The following is a 19,945-nucleotide window of genomic DNA, read 5'->3' on the forward strand; positions in this document are numbered from 1 at the left end:
TTGAAATGATTTGCTTTTGACAAATCCATGCTGACTGTTACTTATCACCTTATTATCTTCTAGATGTTTGCAAATTGATTGCTTAATTATTTGTTCCATTATCTTTCCGGGTACAGAAGTTAAAATGACTGGTCTGTAATTCCCTGGAGCATCCTTATTTCCCTTTTTATAGATGGGCACTATATTTGCCCTTTTCCAGTCTTTTTGAATCTCTCCCATATCCCATGACTTCTCAATGATAATCGCTAATGGCTCAGATATCTCGTCAGTCAGCTCCTTGAGTATTCTAGGATGCCTTTCATCAGGCCCTGGTGACTTGAAGACATCTAATTTGTCCTTTTTAACTTGTTCTTTCCCTATTTTAGCCTCTTGTGATCCTACCTCATTTTCACTATGTTAGATGTCCAATCACCACCAACCTTCTTAGTGAAAACCAAAACAAAGAAGTCATTATCACCTCTGCCATTTCCACATTTTCTGTTATTATTTCTCCCCCATCATTGAGTAACGGGCCTACCCTGTCCATGGTCTTCCTCTTGCTTTTAATGTATTTGTAGAATGTTTTCTTGTTACTGTTTATGTCTCTGGCTAGTTTGATCTCATTTTGTGCCTTGGCCTTTCTAATTTTGTCCCTACATACTTGTGTTATTTGTTTATATTCATCCTTTGTAATTTGACCTAGTTTCCACTTTTTGTAGGACTCTTTTTTGATTTTTAGATCATGGAGGATCTTCTGGTTAAGCCAGGTGGTCTTTTGCCATACCTCCTATCTTTCCTATGCAGTGGGATAGTTTCCTCTTGTGCCCTTAATAATGTCTCTTTGAAAAACTGCCAGCTGTTTTCTATTGTTTTTCCCCTTAGACTTGCTTCCCATGGGATCTTACCCACCAACTCCCTGAGTTTGCTAAAGTCTGCCTTCTTGAAATCCATTGTCTTTATTGTGCTGTTCTCCCTCCTACAATTCCTTAGAATCATGAACTCTACCATTTAATGATCACTTTCACCCAAGCTGCCTTCCACTTTCAAATTCTCAAGCAGTTCCTCCCTATTTGTCAAAATCAAATCTAGAACAGCCCCCCCCCCCCAGTTTCTCCACCTTTTGAAACTAGCTTTCTCCATCTTTTGAACTAAAAATTGTCTCCAATACATTCCAAGAACTTGTTGGATAATCTGTGCCCTGCTGTGTTATTTTCCCATCAGATGTCTGGGTAGTTGAAGTCCCCACCAAGTCCTGTGCTTTGGATGATTTTGTTAGCTGATTAAAAAAAGACTCATCCACCTCTTCTTCCTGGTTAGGTGGTCTGTAGTAGACCCCTACCATGACATCAGCCTTGTTTTTACCCCTTTTATCCTTACCCAGAGATTTTCAACAAGTCTATCTCCTATTTCCATCTCAATCTCAGTCCAAGTGCATACATTTTTAATATATAAGGCAATATCTCCTCCCTTTTTTCCCCGCCGGTCCTTTCTGAGCAAACTGTACCTTCTATACCAATATACCAGTCATGCGTATTATCCCACCAGGTCTCTGTGATGCCAACTATGTCATAGTTGTGTTTATTTACTAGCATTTTGAGTTCTTCCTGCTTATTCCCCATACTTTTCACATTAGTATACAGACATTTAAGATACTGATTTGATTCCACCCCGCCCCCAGTTCTGTCTTGACTCTCCTTTATCCCTGCTATAACAGCCCATGCTCCCCCCAAATTCCAAACCTTCTCCCAGGTTCTTAACTTACCTGTGGGCTTTGGTCACCTGCCACCTTTGAACCTAGTTTAAAGCCCTACTTACTAGGTTAGCCAGTCTGTAGCCAAATATGCTCTTCCCCTTCCTCAATAGGTGGACCCCATTTCTGCTTAGCAGTCCTTCTTCCTGGAATAGCATCCCATGATCAAGGAAGCTGAAGACCTCCTGGAGACACCATCTTCGCAGTTAGGCATTCACCTCTAAGATGCATCTGTCTCTGCCTGGGCCTCTACCCTTGACCGGAAGGATCAAAGAAAACACCACCTGCACTCCCAACTCCTTCACCCTTACTCCCACAGCCCTGTAGTCACTTCTGATCTTCTGAGGCTCATACCTCATAGTATCATTAGTGCCCACATGGATGAGTAGCATGGGGTAGTAGTCAGAGGGCCGGATGATCCTCTACAATCCCTCCATAACAGGCCCACTTCAGCCAATTTTCTTTCATATAGGTGCTGATCTCAGACAAAATTGGTTAGTTAGGAATTGGTGCTATCTGTGTAAAAGGTAAAGAAGAAGCAGAACTTGGTATTGTCTGCATATTTCTGGTGTTTGACACCATGGCATCTCAAAAATCCCCCCAGTGGCTTCATATAGATGTTTTAAAGGATGGGAGAAAGAATCTAGACCCCAAGCACTCTGGGAACATCAATGATTCAGCAGTTTCCCCATAAATACATATTATAGAACTGTTGGTCATGTGTGACCCTATCATTAAAGCTAAATTAAGTTTTGCACTTAAAGCAGGGATTCAACTTCTTTTGGTAAGAATACAGTGTATCCTCCCCAAACTTTCACCACTCACACTTTGAGTATAGGACTAGAGAATGGATTTTCTGAGAATTTATGACAACCTGTTAATTAATTAATGTGCTAAAATTAAATAAAAAATGCATCCTTTATGAAATTAAGCACTATCAGATTTTTATTTATCCCAAATCATTTTAATGATGAAACAGTACAGACTCTCCAAACTTTCCATATGGTTAAAACTTAGTTTATACATAGGATTTCAACTATGTCTGAGGAAATTAAATTATTAATGATTGCTGTAGCTAATGATTATGAGTATAGGCAAATAGAACCAGGTCAATAGTTCAGGTCATTCTTAAGTGGAACCATTTTGACATCAGAGGGAGCTCAGTCAATCAACACCCTTCTCTTCAGCTGATTTGCATATTGTAATTCTGTTGGCTGAAATGAATCAATGGCATGAGGGGGACTGCATATATGTCTAGATTTCTCATTGGTAGGTTATTTGGCTGCCAGCTGCCACTGTATTTGCTCCAACTGACACTGTCTTAACAATTCTGTGGCTATATGCTGACAAATTAATGGCCAGATTCACCAATATGTTCTGACACCTTTGTATTGCTCCAGTGATGCAAAGCAGCTGTAAACTTGGCCTCACTGGCCAGTCTGTTCTGGCTATTCTGTCTTGTTCCAGAGCAGGGTGAAGTAGCTAAAGCACACCAATAAACGTGGCCTTGAAAGATAAATCTCTTTTTGTTTGTTTGTTTCATTTTTAATGACTTACAGTTTATACTACATATCTCCAACTCATTAGATCTGCCACAGGGAAACATTTTCATTGGGTTTCTTTTGTGTGTGTGTGTGTGTGTGTGTTTATGCATTAAAATTTTAATTAAAAATACAATTAAATCACTAAACAAAACAAAAATTAAGGTTGACAGTATATATCAGTAACCTGAAAGCAAATAAATAAATTAATTAAATTAAATAAAACCCAAGACTATTGTAATTATCCCAATACCAAGGATTACAAACCCAAGAAATTAAAAGTTAAAGTTAAACTTAAAAGAAATTGAAATATATTAAGTTATGGGGAAAGAACTGTTAAGCCACCAAAACAACCTTAACTTTGCCCTTTAGTGACACATTATTACATTATTATTACGCCATTTTAGTTTTTATGGACTCAGATTTCATTAAACTGATTTTTACAGATTGAAAAATTAAACTATTACCCTCATGGCATCACTCAGGGCATACATTTTCTGGGATTATAATACTTATTTCTGGGATAATTACTGTAATTTTATTTATGTATTTTTACCCATACATTACTGATATATACTCTAAAGCTGTAACTGCATTTTAACATAGTTTTTTTTGTCGGGGAATGTATGTTGGTAGATATATGGGTATACATGCGCACAGAGACATATATATTCCAATATTAATTAAAGAGAGAAATGCACAACCCAGGTGAACAGGTGCTCTCTAGTGTTTAAAGCCATGATAAAACAGATGATGGAAATTACAGGAAGAAGCGGAAGGGGATTTACACACTTTTAATCTGACACGAATTTCGTCTCTTTCCACGTGCCCTGCATAGCTCTGGGGAAGAACTATTAGAGGAACTGTGTTTCTATGCAAACACATTAGCTAAAGCATTCCAAGGAGTCTACCTAGAAATATTCCTCGAAAACACCCGACCAGTTTAAGTGTAATTAACACTGTAGTCATTGTGAACTCCTGTGATAGAAGAATTCTCTGAGAGTCCTTAACATAAAACAGCTCTGTCCATTTCAATTAAAGTGTCCACTTTTCCTTTACTCTGTCCATCATCCACTTTAAAAGTTTACCAGGCGCTGAAGGGATTAGATCTCACACTAACTCTGAAGCGATCTTTTCAATAAATGTTGGCTGAGTACAAAATCCAGAGGCAAGGATGACTGACTGGCTCCAGAGGCTGTGGAGAGGGGGGATGGGAGAAAGCTTCTTCCTTCAGCCGCAGAGTAGTGGTCACAAGCGGGGTAAGGGTTTTCTCTTACACAGACTAACTTCCCCTGCACCAACTGCAAACCCGAACTTTCCCTAAAGAAAGACTGCACCTTCCTTGCCTGCCATGTTTAATATGGCAGTTATTACGGGGAAGTTTTTTTTTAACTTTTCCACAAATAAATCAATTGCAGACACTTCCAAGATATTTCCAAGACAAGACACTACGGGAGGCAGTTCATCCGGTGCAGTTTTTTTATATAACTCAAGAACTTCAATGCACCTTGCAAGCACATTAATACACGCCGCAGTCTTCTGCAAACGCCGGAGTAAAAATAGGTATTATATTTGCTTACAAAAAAGCAAGTGTGCTGTCTTTCTTTATGAGGTATCTGGTGGATAAACATATGCATGGTACAGGAGAAAATTCGGGATATGGAGAAAATGAGTGATACACTGGCTGCATCTCCATTGAAGATATTATTTGAAAATTTACTGAGAGTCAAAAAAGCACTTTGTAAAACATATTGAATTGATTTACTTTTTTAATGAAAAGGAAATATCCTACCTGTGGCTTGAGCACTTGTTCTCTCTCTCTAAATAATGTTTCCTTGCTTCCAGGTGAAAACACGAGGCTCAGTGAAGCGTTTTGAGTGCATTTCTTTTCCTTATGCCCCCTTACGCAGAAAACTGCGTATCTTGCACGAAGCAGAAAATGGCTAAGACATTTAACAAAATTGTGGGGGTTTAAGTGAAACTGTTTCAATTTTCTAAATATTGCTTCTGCTTTTTAAAGATCTGCATTACTTATAGAACAACGCACAACAAATAATGTCCAAAAATGGGAAAGAAAAATCCTTTCTCATTCTAAATAAACAAATATGAGTTTTTATAAGAACAAAATTTTTCGTTTAGCTTTTAAAATCACAAGACCCCGCACGGAAATACAGCACTGTATATATATTTTATTTTTCCTTTTTGTAAATAAAAATATTTTCAGAAAGTCGGTCAAATTCACAGCACTTATCCCAGATATAAAACTAAGTAGAACATGTTATTATTTTAGTATATATTGAAAAATTCTAATTATTATATCCATTCTTACCGAACTGAAAAGAAAGGAAGAAGACAAGTAAAGCTTTGACAAGAAGTGAAGAGAATCTAACTCACGCAAATACTCCTCCTTTTAATGTATGTATCATGGGGCGACAATTAGATAATATTGTTAATAAAAGTAATGACTAAAATATGAAAAGAAACCCAAGGGAAGAAGAACCTTACATAAACAATTATGCTGTGAGAGTTTTGGAGCACTGGGGATAATCCATTGCCACAGCGCCCCCTCCCATACTCAGCCTGAATTAAAGATTTTATCCTGGAGATGGCAAAAAGTTCCTTCTTTTTCTGTCCCCGCGTCCTCTCTTTTCTCAGTTCTTCCTTTTAATCCTAAAAGCAGATCCGACAAAGTGACTCCTTCAGCTCAGCCTATCTCTTTTCATTGTTCTTGTAACGCGTCTTATTCAGAACAGCGTCGCAAACCCTACTTGTTTTACTAGCAAGCTGAACATATCGTTTACACAGTATGAATGTGTCGGTGGTATTTTAACACACAATAGTCAATTCTTTCACTTTATCTGAGGGAGAGGATAGCGTCCCCCCATTTCATAAAAGAAAGGAGAAACATTCCCGGTCCATTGTATTGTTATGTCACAGGAAGCCGTTTCTGCTAGGCATTATGATGCATCCCAAAACCCCACTAGATTCCATTTAGCCCCATTTAAAAGTTACTGTGACTAGTACTATGACGGTTGAGTTAATAACATATATGCTGCTATCTGTGTGGCATGTGTGTTCATATATTTTGGCCAGATCGTGCAGTCCTTAGTCAAGCAAATCTCTCCTTCACGCCAATGGGATTTTCACCTGAGTAATGACTACAGGATTGGGCCCTATGTAAATACCCACCAAACAGACAAGCCCATGCATAAACACACACAGCCAGTTATTACACAGAACAAATAGATCATGTTTACATTACATTAGGAAGGACACCATTCCCACAGTCCTGGCTTTCATTTTTGACTGCCTTAAAACTTCATACCAGTGGCTTTAGAGCAAGGAGCCGTAGTTAGCATCTAAAAAATGACAAACCACAAAATCTGTCTCCCAGGACTCTAATCAAAAATACCTGAAAAGGATTAATCTTTGTTAGCTGCTCATTAACTATAACCGAAGTAAACTTTACATTTAAAAAGTCAAATGCGAGTGTTGCTTAAAATCTAGGGGTACGAACGATGCGATAATGAATAGATACCCAATCAATATGCAGTGTGTAAGTCTTCAAGTCTCTGTGTAGGCATTTTAATTTGTTACAGTTATTACCAATAAAAAGTGCATGTGGTACTGTTATACTGTTTAATAGTGCAAGTTGGACCGTTTTTATTAGAAACAGGAAAAATAGATTTCAGTTAAGGAGCACAGTAGATTAAAAGCTATCCATGGTAAAAATATTCAGCTCAAAAAGCATAATTTTGGAAAAATTAGATATAATCCGCAAACACTGATCAAAAGCAATATTGACACAAAACTTCAGATTTTAATCACAAATTATATTTAAATGACCTCAATAGCAGTTCGATCTCTACATTCCAAGTCAAATGAGTAGTGTTTATGGTAAGTAAATGCATACTCCTTGCAGTGGGTAAGAACATGCCTTTCTGAAGCTATACAAAAATATGCAAATCAAACCAAAGCATGAATGTCTTTTGAAATGATTATACTATATTGCATTAATCTCTTATTGCAAAATTATCATTCATTTTATATATAAAACAATGTTTTGGAATGCACAATGAAAATATTGCAAATTTAATCTGTTGCTCTTTGTATTTGTTGGGGAGTGTGCTATTGATTTATAGTCTTCCGAGTGAAATCATAAAAAAGATTTTGCACCAAGGAACGCAAGAAATACAAATGCAGACAAAAGCAACATCTACATTTTCTACATACATACCTATATATCCAGGATGTGTGCGTGTGTGCGCGCGCGTATGTGTTTTTATGTATGTGTATACTCTGAACTGAATTACATAATTCCTCCTGGGAGCACAGTATTTGTTTAAGCACTCTTTCCAGGTCATAACTGTAACACCCAGTTAATAGCATTAATCCCCTGTTATAATGTCAACACAACGGCCATTGTATTCCCAATCTGAATTGTACCACTAATTATTAGAGAGGATGAATTAAAAGCAATCAGCTCGCTTAAATACTTACTTACGTCACCCCTGTTGGAAAGAACAGACTCGTCTTACAAAATAAAAATGCAGAGGTATTCTATATTTTGCAATGCATGCAATTTGATTTAGAGAGGTTCATGTATGACTTTATAATGTTATAATTAATGTTCATTCTCAAATCTCCAGCTGCTGCAGCGTTAAAGCAAAGCAAAAAATGCATATACTTAAAAAGTCGCTCTGCGAACACAGAAATTTAATATTCAGACGTAATCGCCTGATATCGATTATGCCACATAACTGAAATATGAATGCGTGTTATATAAAGCGCTTGCGTTTACAGTTTCCATTGTTATTTAATACATGTGTATTAATCATCAAGTAGGAAAGCAAGCATCATTTCTGTAATCTGTTGCATTGAGTTTACCGGTTGTTTATCACTTTCTTATCACGAAATGGAAAGTCTAGATTTAATGATAAGAAATACCTGTTGGTTTTAACCTCCTCCCCCTCACCTTCCTTTTTAAGGATTGCATCTCCTATAGGCCACGGGAATTAATTCCCTATGTCGGGTGGCCAGATCTCTCCTGGATGCAGAGGTGTGGGGGAAATTGGCGCGGAGATGGAGGGGGTTCTACAGGGAAAGAAAAACATCAACAAACATAGGTTGCTTAAAACATACACACATCCATATACTTGGCTATGTAGTTCTAATACTTCAAGTTTCCCAGAGAGCACACTGAGCCTGTATTAGAAAGATTATTAAAACAGCATCTCAAAGTGTATTATTTTATTAGCAGCATGTTTAATTGATTAACAATAGGCGGCCCCGATAACCCATAATTCTTCAGTTATTGCAATTTTTCCTTCCTGTCAGTTTCTAATAGATTCCCCAGTGTACTTTGGTTTGATGTATTTACCCCATCCACTGTAATGATATGGGGTATTTTGTAAAGAATTCAACTTTAAAGCTGACTGCACTTTTTAAACTACTATATTTGGTTAAATAAAGGACAAATGCTCATTCATAGATGTAGTGAGGACAAAATACATGGCTTAATGTGTACACGATCCAGTGTAGAAGTTTATTTCAGGCTTTAATGTTTTGCCTATTGGTGACAGCTATTTCATTACAATTTGGTTACTTTCAACAATTACTATTTCACAATTTAGATTAATACATCAAGGCCTGATCCTGTATTCTTTAAGTAAAACTCTCACTGATGGATTGCAACTGATTAAGGGTGAGTAGCTAATAACACACACACGGGGCCTACAGTGCATGCAAGTAATAAACGGATATACTGCGGGCTGGTAGGGAAATCCATATTTAGGTGGGTTGTAAACAGTGCAATACACCTTTGGTAGATGAGGTGTGTTTTTATGGGAAGGTACGGATTTAGAAAGGTAAGGAGGAGAGGAGAAACGAATTGTATCTCAATCATAGTACACTAATAACAGAGTTCAATTCCAGATCCAAAGGATTGTGTGTACAATTAACCACAGACTTCTCAAAAGTGTCTCAAGACCAGTCAGCCTGAAAAAATATAGACCAATGCCTTCACCTCAACCTCTCCTTTCTAGTATATTGTAGAACTGCCCGTGTCTGTGGTGGGCAGAAACTATATTATTTGTGAAGTTAATTATACCCTGAATGTTTGTTCTGATAGGCTTCCTCTCCGAACTGCAAAGAGAGGGGTTGTACCCCTGCACAGGGTCACCTGGGCCTCTCCCCCATGCAGCCAAAACCAGAGCAAGTAGAATGGAAATTGAAAGATGCTTCCTTGGAGGGTTTAATGTGAACATTTAACTTAGCTTGGCTGCTTGTGAAAAACTATTATCAAAATAGAAAGCTATTGTTGCCATACACGGACACTCATATAGCGTTCTCCGTCTATTAACGCGTGTACTTCCCGCCTTTTCACCATACACAGGGCAATACTTGTACTTGTGCTCTCCCACGATATACTAACAAGCCCTGTGCGCAAGTCTGTGATAATATATACGATAGAAGGTGTGTGCATAGGTACCTATTACAATGGAGTGTGTGCAAGCGTGTTTGTGGCTCCGAGCCGGGACAAACTGAGCAGCGGTATCATCCTTTGGCTTCAGCAGTGTGCTCGCTGTCAGACAGAGAGGGTGGCTTGTAATGCATTACAACAGCCTGCTTCCCTCCCTCCGTCTGCGGGGGGAGATGGAGAAGGAGAAGGGGCGGGCCCGTCGGAATATGCAGATGAGCCTCTGTGACGGACAGCTCTGGTTTCCAATGTCTCTCAGAAACTCGAGTGCTCCTTCCCTCAACTCTTCACTCCAGACTCTATACTTCCCCCAAAATACAGGCTGGCCGGCGCTGGGGGAGCGGGCTGGCGGGCAGAACTCCATATGCAGCAGCCACTTTCCTGAGCCGGGCTCTCTCCCTCCCTCTCTCCCTGGCTTTCTCTCTCTCTCCCCCTTGTCGTTACCCAGCTATTTCCCCCCTCTCCCCATGCTCTTCTCCTCCTGGGTAGTTTGCTGAGCGGATCCGCCGTTGTGGTGCTGGCCGGGGTGCATGGGGGGCCAGTAGGACAAGTCTCGTTCTCTGCACAGCTGCCCAGAGCCAGCCGGGGAGAGGGAGAGGGAACACGAAAGCAGCAGCAGGAGCAGCAGAAGCGCCAGGGCCGGTCACCCTCGCCCCCTCCCTGCTCCTGTGCACGCCCGTGCAAGCCATGTCCTATCCTCAGGGTTACCTCTACCAGCCCCCCGGCTCGCTGGCTCTGTACTCCTGCCCGACGTACGGGGCGTCGGCTCTGGCGGCCCCCAGGAGCGAAGAGCTGGCCAGGTCTTCGTCGGGCTCGGCGTTCAGCCCTTACCCGGGATCGGCAGCTTTCACAGCACAGGCGGCGGCCACAGGCTTCACCAGCCCGCTCCAGTACTCCACAGACCCCGCCACAGGATTCCCCTCCTACATGGTAACTACCGAGAAAAATCCTCTCCTTCATTAGCATCCTCATCCTCATCCTCCTCTGCCGCTATCTCCTACACACGCACCATCAGTAACAGAGCCCGGGCTGCACAGCCAGGCGCTGAGCACAAACTCAGCCGCCTGCTTATGTTTTCCCAACACCATGCTTAGAGTGCAAACCCGAGCTGCCCAAGCTGGGCAAAGGGAGAAGCGGACGGGGCCCTAGCACTACCTCGGACCGGCCCCTGGCGGCTCTCGGGGCTTGCGAACATAAAACCGAGCCTGCCTTTGCTCGCGGGTCCGTTAGTAAAGAATCCGCATTGTCTGAAGCAGTTTGGTGGCTGCGTTTTGTGCTGCGGGAGGAGAGGGGAGGATTTCTTTTTTCTTGCTTTTCTAAGCCAACGTTTAGTGGAGCTCCGGGAAGTGAGCCCGGTGCGGTTTCAGTTACTTTCAATGCGGTTTGTGCTAATGGTTTAACTGGATTTTAGGGATGAAAAGAAGCATCTGTTTGCGATCTGTGAGCTTCGCTCATACCCAAGATGGTTGTGGTGGCCGCAGCTTCAGCTTTGACTTTGTTGTCATTTCTTAAAAGGAGCATTTGAAAACGCGTGTCTCTCTCTCTCTCTGTGTATATATATATAGTTATAGTTATATAGACACACATCAGGAATTTAAGGTCGGAGACTCCAGATTGGTTACGATTGGTTCCAGGAAGGGGTGGCAAAAAGGTTAGTTATATTTCCACATAAACTGACAGAAAACCAAATGTTTTCTGGGTGTAAAATACTTCAGCAGAAATGGTCGTGTAGTCTTTATTCAATGCAATGTGAAAGATCTGAAGATCTGCCCCTCCTGACTTTCCTGTCGAGGAGCAGTAGATAAGTGGCTGGAAGTTGCAAAGTGTGTTTGTCGACTATTAAGAACATTAGGTGATTTTAGGGCCCTAACTCTCCCTTCTCTAGGATTTTTAAACGTCCTTAAAGTTATCAACTTCCTTAGTAATATCTTCAACTTTTCTTCCATTATGCAGACTTAAATAAGCTCAATGCAAACGTTAAAGGGCGAATTAAAATGCTAATTACATCGCATTTAAACAATTCGAAACGGTGCATATCTTCTGATTTGCGAGTTGGATTTGCAATGCATTAGTGCAGTGAATTGCTAAACGGTGCCTCTGTAGTATATTCTATAGCAAAAAGGAAACATCTTTTGAACCTTTGAAAGAAACGTAGATAGCAAGGCACTACCTGTAAGGCCTTTTTAAAATGTCTGCGTGACTCAGAAATAATTTTGGGAAATATTAAATTACAAGGATCTAAAATTAACTGAAGATTAAAAGATCAGCGATTTAAGTGTGTGCGGTTTGGGGGAAGGAGGTAAATAAGATCTTAACGGCCTTTGGGTGCCCTTGTTTGCTATTAGAATATGAATGTGAGATACCAATCCAGGAAAATGCAAATATAATCACTGATCTTTTCTTGACAACTTACTAATGACTAGCAGCAATAACAAATTGCCAACCCACTGTTTTGCCCTTTCCAGGGCTCTCCTTACGATGCTCATACGACGGGGATGACCGGGGCCATCAGTTACCATCCGTATGGCAGTCCTGCTTACCCTTACCAGCTGAATGATCCCGCTTACAGGAAAAACGCCACCCGAGATGCCACAGCCACCCTGAAGGCCTGGCTGAATGAGCACAGGAAGAACCCCTACCCCACCAAGGGCGAGAAGATCATGCTGGCCATCATCACCAAGATGACCCTCACCCAGGTCTCCACCTGGTTCGCCAACGCCAGGAGGAGGCTCAAGAAGGAGAATAAGATGACTTGGGCTCCCCGGAACAAAAGCGAAGATGAAGATGAAGACGAAGGGGATGGGGCAAGAAGTAAGGAGGAAAGTTCGGACAAGGTGCAGGAAAGCAATGAAACTTCAGCAGAGGACGAAGGTTAGGCACAACACGATTGTTACCTAGATATAAAGGTCCCAAAGGGATACGTGTGCAAGTGTGCAGGATTTATTTAAATGCACGTTTACTTCCCAAATTATAACCGGGGTGCTGCGGGATATATTTAAAACTCATGTCCCATCCCCTCTATGCCGTTTACCCTCACTAGCTAATCTTCACCTTTAACTGATAAATAACGGTAGCAAAGACCGTTTAAATTGATCTAATTTTGCATTGAGCCATTCCCCTAAAACAGCCAGCCAGAGTATTTGTATTAATAATGCCTGTTGTGCTTTGTACGGGCGAGTACAGGAAGCTGCTTTCATGCAGCCGTAGTGATAGCCGGTGGGAGTGTTCCTAGAATTATAATTATACATAAAATGATTTGATTACAAGCGTCGCTTTCCCATCAGTGGTTGCAATAGTTGTGCTTGCTTCTCTCCTGCTCTCTTTAGTCTATATAACTGACTGTGCCCTTGTTTGTTCGGCTGGTGCCTTTGCAGGGATCAGCTTGCAGGTTGACTCGCTCACCGATCACTCCTGCTCCGCGGAGTCGGATGGGGAGAAGTTGCCCTGCCGAGTAGGGGACACGCTCTGCGAGTCCGGATCAGACTGCAAGGACAAATACGAGGACATCGAGGACGACGAGGAGGAAGATGATGAAGCAGAGAGAGACCATCCCGCTAAGCCTGCGACTTCCTCCCCCCTCACCGGAGTGGAAGCCCCCCTCCTTAATCACCCCCACGAGGACGCTTCAAGGAACTCCAATAAAACTACTTTGGACAACAGGATTTCCCCCAGTTCCGAGACACAGGCCATTAAGCCCAAGCTCTGGTCTCTAGCTGAAATAGCCACCTCGGACCTTAAAAATCAGAACATGGGCCAAAGCTGTCAGCCACCGGCTTTATCTTCAGTAACCCCCTCTTCTACTTCGCACAGCTCTGCCTACTCGCCCTCTTCTCTCTTAGGAAGGCACATTTATTACACTTCACCTTTTTATACCAATTATACAAACTATGGGAACTTTAACGCACTCCAGAGCCAGGGGATCCTGAGATATAACTCCGCAGCAATGGCTTCGAACGAGGGACTAAGTCAAACTGTACTAAATACAAGCTCTGTTCACAAACAGAGCAGTGACTCTTTGAAAACGATCACTAACCAGCTAGAACAACACTACAGGCCCTCTAGTTATGAGTCTAAGAAAGGTAGGTGACTGATTGCTTCTTTTCTTCCGAAAGGCAAAATGACTTCTATACACACTGTAGTTAAAGAATGCTTATTTGGACAAACACCACCAGCAGCAGCAGACAAATAAACCGACAATACTTAAGGAAAAGGAGCTGGAGCTAGACAACAATATATTTTGGGAATTTAAAAATACCCCCCCCCCCCCATTTTTTGCCTTTAACGAAGAGAAAAAGAAATAACAGAGGAGTTAAAAAATCTAATGGGCTAAATATGTAGCTTTAAAAATCAATGTTTATAAATGAACCCTTATATAATTTAAAAATACTGCTATCTTTACCTTCTGTGCATTGTGTTTAGTAAAACAGGACACTAACTTTTTTTTTTTTTTAACTTTTAAGGAGTTAAATATAGTTTTATTCGATTTAAGCTAAAGGAAATACAATGATCCAAGTTACCAAATTATGTCCACTATACAACCTCTATTTTTCCCATACAGTTTTAAAATTAGTATAACAAATTAATATAATTGTCTGATTTTAAAAAGGAATTAAAAAACCTGATACCACCATTATCCAAACCGCAGTCAACTATAAAATATTAATGTAGAAGTTGTAAATGGTTTAGATATGAATTTTGTGCAAGTGAATTTTGGGACATACACACACTGTATAATCTAGTTAGCTGGCTGTGTCCTGTGACTAACTGACGGTTATATTTTGACAGATCCCACTGACGTCTGCACAGTAGGAGTACAACCATACCTATAGAAGTGCAATCACACAGCAATGCAAGTAAGTGAGAACATTTTCTATTACACTGATCATTTGGCATCAGGTCCAAGACATATTGCACAGCTGTAAACTTGCTTAACGTTAATTTCCTGCTTCATTACATAAGAGTCTGATTACCAAGTAATATGCTCTTTTCTGGTCTTTTAAAAATCCCTTATTACAGCTTTTCTTCTCTGCTTTATACTCTTTTGTAAGACAGTTTAGAGGATTTCCAACCCCTTCATATGACTTAGGGTTTTCTTTTCCATTATGTAAAACAAAAATAAAGGAATACTTAAATTTTATATAGATATCTTTAGATCTCTTTTAAAATAATTTTCTAATAATTGTTATAAGATAAGGCGTTTGTGTTAAGATATTGCAATTGTACATTGTAAATATTTAAAATTTAAAAGCACAATTATAAGATTTCAGCATGCATTTCTAGGAGGTTATGGTATCTCTGAATTGTCTTGTCTGGTTAACAACGGCACCCTTAAAACCTTCTATGTTTAACACTAACCAAAATCCTATAGATCTTTTAAAACTAATATTTTCATGAGAAGAAAACAAAAGAGTAAGCATTTTAGTTCAACTTTATTATTATTATATTATTATTACAATGTAATGGTGTTAGTGTGTAACTGAAGGATTTTGGATGATCTGGTTTTTTCCTTGGTCCACAGGTAGGTGTCACAATTGCTTTGAAAAAAGTCAGCAAGCCATCATCTCTCCCCGAGCTAATATATAGAACAAATCTCTAAATCCGGATCACATCTTGTGCCACTGTATAAAGGAAGACCACAGAGCACTATTAAATCTACAGACTCTAATTATTAAACCAGAATTTTGTTGGACATATGTGAGTTTGCTGGTATAGTATAGTTTCCCCAATGTATGTGTTACTTTTGAAAACAGATCTGTTTTTCTCAGGATATCTTGAATTGATCACTTCATTGCCACGGTATATATTCGATAGGTGTGATAGGATTTATTGTAAAATTTATTTGTAAAAGATGTATACAGTAGAGATAACAAAGATGTGATTGGAGAACTTGAGTACTTACAAAGTGGAAACAAATTTGATATTTATTTTTGTAATGATATAAAAGCTTCTAGTAATTTATGCAAGTTGTATTGCAATGAAATTGGAACTTTTGTAAATAAATTTTGCCTGGTTTTTATTTGAAACGTTAATGGTTATAAAATCTTTGGTTGTTTAACAAGATTTCTTTACTAATTTATATCTTTAATTGTAAATAAAAACAGACTAGTCTGCAACCATATGGTGTTTTTGGTTCATTTTCCCCTAAAATACTAAAAATACTAAACTATTTAGAAAATCATAAAATTGATAGTAGTTGCAATTTCACTTTATATTTTTTTAGAATGTAAAAAGCCTAAATAAATTAAACAAACTGCAAATACATGCTTTGTTTAAGTGAAGCTCAGAGTTGTTCTGTATAGATATAGCGCTATAGATCGATATAAAGATACATGTGCATGCACGTGTACATTTTTACAAGCTAGCAGAGATGCACTTATTTTTAATACTAGCACTTTCCAATGCTATTTTCCTTTTCCATAAATAAAGTCTTCATAACTCACCCTATTTTGCTATAGCTCAAGCAATCATTTATTTTGATTTTAAGTTATGTCCAGAAGTGCTGAAAATGCAAGAAAACAAAATGCCCCAGCCCCTATTTTTTATGTTTTTCCCTCTTCTAAATTGCATGAATTATGTCTATAATTTGGTAGTCCTGTAAGAGATCCACCTTGATTAGACTCAGAAAAACAGCTACCCTATCATTTTAATTTTCAGTAAAATAATGAGAATCCCCATATAAAATAATTTCAGAAAAGAAACGAACAATCATTTATTTTCCCCAAAAGATAAATTGAGTGAATATAACTTACGGTTATAAAACAAGAATAATAGCTTCTTAGATTGCCCTTTAATCAATCATACACTTATTTTTCAAGAGGCTCATCTATTTTATTCCATGATTAATAATGTTCCAGCATGAGAGCATTATTAGATCCCAGCAGGGGAGATCCTGGATGCTTTTAGCTGCTTTGGAATGGTCAGTTGGGGTTCATTATGGTCTGATATTGAACAATTTATAAAATCTTGTCTAAACATCTGCCAGCTCAGATAGGCTGATGTGTCGGAGGATGGGAAATTGCTGGACCAGTTGATATTGACAAACGGATCTCTCTCCAGTGGCTTTTTGTTCAGTGAAAATTAGTGGCCTCTTGCTCGGGTCTTGTTAGAAAGGGCATTTGAAAGTGATCTTAGATACTTCAGGCAGCAGCCCAGGGAATGTTAACTGGATAAAGAGCCATTCTCGGCTGGAGTCAGAAAATACATCCTGATGGTACTAAGTAGGGAAAGGGGCTTTAAAAAAAACAAACAAACAAACAAACAAAAATGTGTATTGGTAACTTATAAAGATGTCAAGCTGATTAAGAAAAATATGTCAATGTGCTTTTCAACAGAGAAGGCAGAAATTAGTATTACAATTCTGGGAAACTGTAGGGTGTCCATAGATAAGTACACTAAAGATCTTTGCGGTGCAGGCCTACTTCAGATATTGGAGGGTGACATGAAGCAATGTTTTAGCCTATAAGTAAAATGCAACTCTGTGTCTGCATACAATACCTAGTACAATTTGACAAAAAGTTGACAAATCCTTCAGAGAATGTTTTGCCTTTCGACAAATGTGGAATATTGATTGTGTTCAAATGTTTGCATCCATCTCAAACTGTTTTTATTGTGCAAAATAGAAACATTATAAAGATGAACTTTTTATTTTCTGTTGAGGCATTTGCACTAAAGCCTCTTTCCCCCATCTTTAAATTAATACTCTTCCCTTTCCACCTCACCCGCCCCCACCACCCACTTTTTATGTTCCAGGTCCTCCATGGGACACAACGTATAAATTGCAATTGGTAAAAACCAAAAGCTGTGGCAGAGATTAGAAAAGGCTAACGACATTCCTTTGATGTTTATACGCCCAAAGAATTATAAAAGATTTCCATAATTTACCCATCCTTGCTAGTATTTAGACCTGGATTTCTTTCTGGAAAGGAAAGTAGAAAGACTTGGGGAACTCGCTTTTAAATATTCACTATGTATGTAAAACCCAATGGGTTTCTATCATCCTCTTTGAGACATTCATGAGTGCTCATGGATCAAGATGGACACCACCCAAAAGATCTGGCAAATAAATGTATTTTTAATAGAAAATTAATGGACAAGAATTCCATTGCCAATCTCAGTTAGTGTTTAATAATTAAAATTAAAAGCGGCAGGAAATCGTGTCTGTGTTAGGCTGTTGGCACAATCAGTGTGATTACTTCAGGAAGGAAAGAAAGACAGACGCATGGACAATAAAAGAGTACTTTGTGTACAGTTTGTTTCATATTGACGCTAATCAGCCCATTGGGATTAATATTTTACGCCCATCCCTTTATTTACTCTACATTCCCCTCCCCCGATCTTTGTAAGTGCTTGTTTCGGAACTGCTAGAACAAACCCTCCCTTCTTCAGGGCTAGAGGTTTCATTAGAGTTGATTTACCGAAATTCAAGCTTTAATCTCAGGTGGGATCCCCTAGGGACTGGTGCTGTTGTCAAATAGGAACAGAAGCGCGTTCCACTTTGGACTGCCTTTCCTTGCTCCCTTCAAATGTCACCATTTGTTCTCAGTAAAAGAGTTATTGTTTCAGCAAAGCTGCTCATCAACTGCCTTGAAAGTTGAAAAGAACTTCACCCACCTTTGTTTGATTGAGGCTGGGGGAGGGATGGGGACAGAGAGACACTGCACAGGCCATAAACAGAAAGGGAAGGATGCGAGTTGCTCCTGAATACAAGTTCACGGTTTGAGGGGAATAAGGAGTTTAAAGAAAGAGTTAACATACATTGTTATAGACACCAGCGTTTCGGTTTCCATTGACTCTGCATGTAACCCATGCAGACGTAATCACAGAAGAGCTCTGGTAGAGAAAGAAGAAGGGAATTGGGGGCTTACTCTCTCTCTCTCTCTCTGAGGAGATCGAAATTTAAAAAAAAATCTTAGGCAAAGAAACAAAGAGCAGGGTGTGCTCCCAGACACAACCGAGCCCATCAGGGGCATCCAACAAACCATCACACAGTAAAGCCTGTCCCTGCCTGGCCCTTTCTTCAGAGGGGCGCATCTTGAACTTCCTGCGCGTCCCACTTCCCAGACTGCCAGTGACGCGCACGAGAGTTTAGGGTGCATAAGGAATGAGAGACCGGGCCCCAGACCCGGCAGAGGAGACAGCAGTTAATTACAGGCATTCCTAGCCAACTAGAACGAAAAAACAAAACCATCCCGCATCGGAAATTTCTTCTCCCGTCAGTGTTTACATCTCACTTTAAAATCAGTTAAACCTCCACCTAGCCCCGTTAATAAACCGCAGCAGAAATTCGATTAACATCGAAGATTTTTATTGCTTATTAACGTTTGCTAAAACGATTAATTTACGGATATATCGTTTGATAATGTTATGTATTAAAATATTTCCCAAATTCAAGCACAATCTTCCGATTATTGAGTTAACGAAAAACATCCTTTTTCTTGTAGGATAAAAAAAAATAAAGTGCTGTAAAATTCATGCCTCTCTCTTTAACCCAGCAGATGAAAATTCAAGTATGTTATTGGGTTATAAAGGATGTAAAAACAAAGCAAAAAGTAAGGGGGGGGGAAAGAGTCCCGGATGTATTTTCAAATGCATTTATGCATTCCGATCTGGGAATACTAGATAAATAAGACAACTTAATTATTCTGAATTGTGAATATTATTTTGCCCCTTTGACGCGTACTCTAAATAAATACGGCAAAAAATTGTGAATTTCTAACAGCGAGTTTATATTTTGGTCATAAACAATTATTACAGCGATCGTTCTTATGGCAGGACGTATCCTTTCTATGGGAGCATTTTACCTGTAAATAGTCTGGCAGAGGTGACAGCTGGACTCCTGCAATCTGGAACAGTTCCCCACCCCCACAACCTCCGAATAAATCACAGGAGAATGCCACTGTTTTGTAGCAGTCAGGGCAAGGTCTACTGTATTTTCCCGAGAAAAATAAAAGCCATGAAATGTAGAGACTTGACTGTTCCGATTTAAGCAAAAGTCATTTGCTTCCGAAACAGGGATTTACTTTTCAGGGCTGTAATCTGGGAAATATAACTAGCCTTAATAGGAGAGAGAAGCTCACCTGAGCCGTAGTTCCTCACAACAGTATTAAAATAGGCCGGCATTGTCAAATCACTGTGTTAAGTAAAGTGCTTGAGTAATTCATTGTGTGTTCTTTTTTTTTTTTTTTTTTTTTTTTAAAT

The 19,945-nt window shown here is 39.5% G+C and overlaps 1 protein-coding gene across 1 annotated transcript; it reads left to right on the plus strand.

Moving 5' to 3' along the window:
- Positions 1–10,435: 10,435 nt before the first annotated feature.
- IRX2 (iroquois homeobox 2) lies at positions 10,436–15,351 on the plus strand. Its single transcript, XM_024195086.2, has 5 exons — positions 10,436–10,678; positions 12,214–12,619; positions 13,123–13,827; positions 14,534–14,601; positions 15,267–15,351. The coding sequence occupies exons 1-4, from the start codon at positions 10,436–10,438 to the stop codon at positions 14,575–14,577; spliced, it is 1,398 nt and encodes a 465-aa protein (XP_024050854.1). The 3' UTR covers positions 14,578–14,601; positions 15,267–15,351.
- The last annotated feature ends 4,594 nt before the right edge of the window (positions 15,352–19,945 follow it).

This window comes from Terrapene carolina, unplaced genomic scaffold, assembly GCF_002925995.2.
Source record: "Terrapene carolina triunguis isolate 2854851 unplaced genomic scaffold, T_m_triunguis-2.0 Scaffold613, whole genome shotgun sequence".
In the NCBI taxonomy this organism is placed as follows: domain Eukaryota; kingdom Metazoa; phylum Chordata; order Testudines; family Emydidae; genus Terrapene; species Terrapene triunguis.